Here is a 4,102-nt window from a genome sequence, read left to right as displayed (position 1 = left end):
GAAACTTTGGCAAACTGCAAAAAGCTAGTTGGCTGACCTTGGGTCATGCACCTTCTTGAGTTGAGGTTTGTGAACTCTGTGAATCAAATAACAATCTATGTGATGTTTGTGGTCATGTGATCTTGGCAGTCGCGTGATCTTTCAGATAACAGTCTCTGGTAACTAGTGTAGACAGGATTCACAACCTTTACAGTGGTGCAAAAGTTTAGTTTGTGGTGTAGACATATAGGCTAAAGCTAAATGGACACGACGATGTCTTAATAACTACCATATTTGGTCAAACAAAAACACTTCGGAAAAAAACAATTACAACACTGTACTGTATCTGGAATGAAAATTTAATATAAAGAATGTATTTCACATTTCATTTTTTAAACACTATAAAAAATATAAGTATGAAAATTGGTTATAAAAATATTTTTATGAATATTTATTAAATGAGGTTTTTGATAATGATTAATATAAATGTATTCTCTACAGAATATTTATATCTTAAACAAATACAACTTGCTTACTTAGTAATGTTTAAGTTCAATACATTATGCCCTCTACCAACACACCAAATTGAACTGTTTTTTTTCCTCTACATGTTGAAAGACAAACGTATGGTAAGTGAAAAGAAGAACATTTAATTGTGCAAAAACTTTGACCAAATAGTCACCTACAAATAAAATATATAATTTACTTGATAACTATATCCTGTAAAAAGCTTATTATAAAACCCTGTTTATTTTGATTAATTAATATTAAATGTATACGTAGCATATATTTATAACTCGTTACGACTGTTGTAAAGTGGTAGACATTTATTCTGGTAAAGGACGCCACCAGGGACGCACCTCCATGGGTCATCAGTAGCCTCTTGCCAATTTGCGAGGTCTTCTTTCAGGTTGTTCAGAACATCCTGATGATCAGCATCTTTTGCGAGGTTCTTAACTTCCAGAGGATCATTATTTACATCAAAGAGCTCCCATTCGTCTCGATAGTAGTACTGCTGAAGAGTTTTATACCAGTTAGTCGGTTTCTTCTCTGCCGTTCTTTGCAGAGTGTCGTTAAATGTCGGGCTAACCATGATGTCTAGCGCTATTGGGTAAGGAGCACCATGGTTCAGGTTGTGTATCAAACGATACTGCTGATTTCTGATCACACGCATCGGGTAATACATCGTGACCTCATGAAGGTCATGACTGGAGAATACAGAATTCCAACCAGATGATGGCTCGGTGGTTAACAAAGGAAGCATCGACAAACCAGTTGGTTTGACCTCTTTGCTAAAAATCTTGTACTTTGGAAAGTCTACGTTGAACCAGTCCAGTATCGTAGGAACTAGATCAGTAGTACTGGTCAACGAGCCACTCACTTTTCCCCATCGTTCCGTATGATACGGACTGGAGATCAGCATCGGTTCCCCCATTCCTGGTTCGTAGAGATTGGTCTTGGCATTTGGGAATGGTATGCCGTTATCAGCGGAATAGATAACCAAAGTGTCATTCAAGTGTCCAGTTAACTCTAGCTGTTTCATGATTAATCCAATTCCTGTATATTAGAAAAAAAATATTGTAGGCAATTGACAAAGTAGACATGCCACAAGTTTGTGGGGCTTTAAAAAATAGATACCAGCTCAAGCATAGTTATGACATGCCATTTGTGCAAAAATAGTTTTCTTTTATTAATGTGAAGTCAAATTGCTGTCTAGAACCTACATTCAACTTTCCCAATACCGGTCTCTCTGAAAATATGAAACTCTCTCAAAACCAGACTTTTCCTGAGGTCCAAGAGGTCCCAAATTGTGCTACTACAGTATTTAAAACACATTTAGACTTTCCAGAAAACCAAACATATCAGGCCAGTCCAAGATTGTCCAGTATTGGGAGAGCTTTTCTTAAATCTCTGATATAACTTTTAACCTTAACAATTTTATGAAGAAAATACCTTGGTCTAATCTACTGTAAGTCGTATACTGGGCTGAGATATCTTTACGAGTCTCTGGTGTGTCTGGTAAATATGGCGGCACTGCCACATCCTCTAGAGCGTAGTACGTTGGTTTCCAGTCTTCGATTGAGCCAAACCCTGATTTTCCATCGCCAAATTTTTCGCAGAATTGTCCATACTTACTGCCAGTGCATCGATGTGGGTCGTTAAAAGCTACATACAGAAAGAAAGGTCTGAAAAACAATAACATATTTTAGGACATGTAATGTGGCTGTGGTTCTGGAAACAGACTGGAAGGCAAGACATGCAGTAGGGCTGGCTTAAGTGGGCCTACATTTCAACATGTGAGTTGGTTACTTTAAAGACCTTGTTTTTGTAAGAAAGAGGGCATGACCAGCAAAAAGGTCAGCACCATAAAAAGGCTTCCACCACTGGGAGGCTTTCTTGAATAACCAACAATATCGTACATTTTATAATGGGCTTTTCTAGCAAGGCAAGAAGGGATGTCACTATTAATGTATTCTGTTATTAAAATGTATTTTGTCCAAAAAAGGTGTACTTCAAACTCACTCAAATTAGGATGCTCAGCCAACTACTTCTATTATTAAAAATGCTATTAGATTTAGATTGTTCAACTCACCCTGTATCCATTGTAAGGAACTTGTGAACTAGATTTTTAATGTTGGTGATATTTCGACCAACTTGAAGCAATGAGTATTCTTCTTCTGTCCACTCATGGTCAAACTTGTACACAGTGTCTGGTCCAATGTGCTTCTTACCAATAATACCTTTAAACATATTTAAACAAAATGTGTTATAATTATTCTTTGAAAAAGCAAAACAAATCTTAGTAATAGGTGAAAATGAATTAATAATATTGGTAGTTTGAGGTTACTAATTATAGAGAGGTAAAAGACTTTTAGGGGAGAGAAGAAAGTGAGGGAGGGAAGAAAGTGAGGGAGGGGAGAAAGTGAGGGAGGGAAGAAAGTGAGGAGAGTGGAAAAAGTTTATGGGAGTGGAGAAAGTGAGGGGAGGGGAGGAGAGTGAGGAGAGTGAAGAAAGTGAGGAGAGTGAGGGGAGGGGAGAGAGTGAGGAGAGGGAAGAAAGTGAGGAGAGTAGAGTGAAGAAAGTGAGGGACAGACTCGGGAGAGAGGGATGATTGGGTGGTTGGTAACTTTCCCTCTTTTTAATCAAATTTAATTCTTCACCTGTTCTGATACCGCTACTTTTCAACATGACCGGCAAACTCTTGACATTGTCAAAAGACTGGAAATGATGATACGAATGATGCAATCCATACTGGCCATTTTGATGTTGTGGAAGGCCAGTTAAGATGGCAGATCTGCTTGGTGAGCAACTGCTGACACTAGTGTACGCATGTTTGATGATTAAGCTTCTCTCTGCAAGTTTGTTGAAATTGGGAGTCTTACATGCTGTGTTGTTGTACACTTGCGACTCAAAGCCGGCGTCATCACCTAATGAAAATCGAAAGAAAATAACATGGCTTTTTCCGGAAAAAAATTTTTCATCCACGACAGCTAGACATACATATTATATTATTTTGCGATACTGTATAAATTAATTAGGCCTAGTAGTAACATGTTATGAACAATTTGTGCAATTAACATATCTATTAGTATTATTACTTTCATATACAACACTGAGTCCTATTTTCATATTTACATATTATTATAATTAAACAAAATCTCTCAGTCTCTCTGTCTAGGCTATAAGTATACTTCTATTGTTGAAAACTGATGTTAATTTTTACCAATAATAAGAAGAACGTTCCCTTGCCGTGCTTCAGAACAGAGCAAACAGAAGCCAACTATAAAGAAGATGGGATGGATCACCATTTTGGTCAGGTACAAAATCTGTTGTTTTTGCACTTGACACCTGTATTATTTTGGCAGGTTCTTTGACGAGGTATATTCAGAGTGTCATTTCGACGATCGAGCATTCTCTACTTCTACGGAGCGCCATTTATGCCTTTATTTACTTCCGAAATAGAAATAGTACTACGGTAACTGGTTCAGTGGACCAAATTTAGCACCAGTGGAGCACAGTGATTATATATAAAATAGAAATAAGTCACTAAGTTTAATATCTTTCGTATGTTAATACACTGTGCTCAAGTGGACCCAATTTGGGACCAGTGGAGCTCAGTGAT

At 37.4% G+C, this 4,102-nt stretch overlaps 1 protein-coding gene across 1 annotated transcript; it reads right to left on the bottom strand.

Moving 5' to 3' along the window:
- Window positions 1-317: 317 nt before the first annotated feature.
- On the bottom strand, window positions 318-3,858 carry LOC144840877 (N-sulfoglucosamine sulfohydrolase-like). The gene is made up of 5 exons (XM_078696952.1): window positions 3,704-3,858; window positions 3,141-3,407; window positions 2,573-2,720; window positions 1,933-2,165; window positions 318-1,536 (listed from the first exon to the last, which is right to left on the bottom strand). The coding sequence occupies exons 1-5, from the start codon at window positions 3,786-3,788 to the stop codon at window positions 770-772; spliced, it is 1,500 nt and encodes a 499-aa protein (XP_078553078.1). The 5' UTR covers window positions 3,789-3,858; the 3' UTR covers window positions 318-769.
- Between the last annotated feature and the right edge of the window lie 244 nt (window positions 3,859-4,102).

Source organism: Antedon bifida, chromosome 4 (assembly GCF_963402885.1).
Source record: "Antedon bifida chromosome 4, ecAntBifi1.1, whole genome shotgun sequence".
Classification (NCBI taxonomy): domain Eukaryota; kingdom Metazoa; phylum Echinodermata; class Crinoidea; order Comatulida; family Antedonidae; genus Antedon; species Antedon bifida.
Note: the sequence above shows the minus strand (reverse complement) of the source record. Positions and strands in the feature narration are given on the sequence as shown.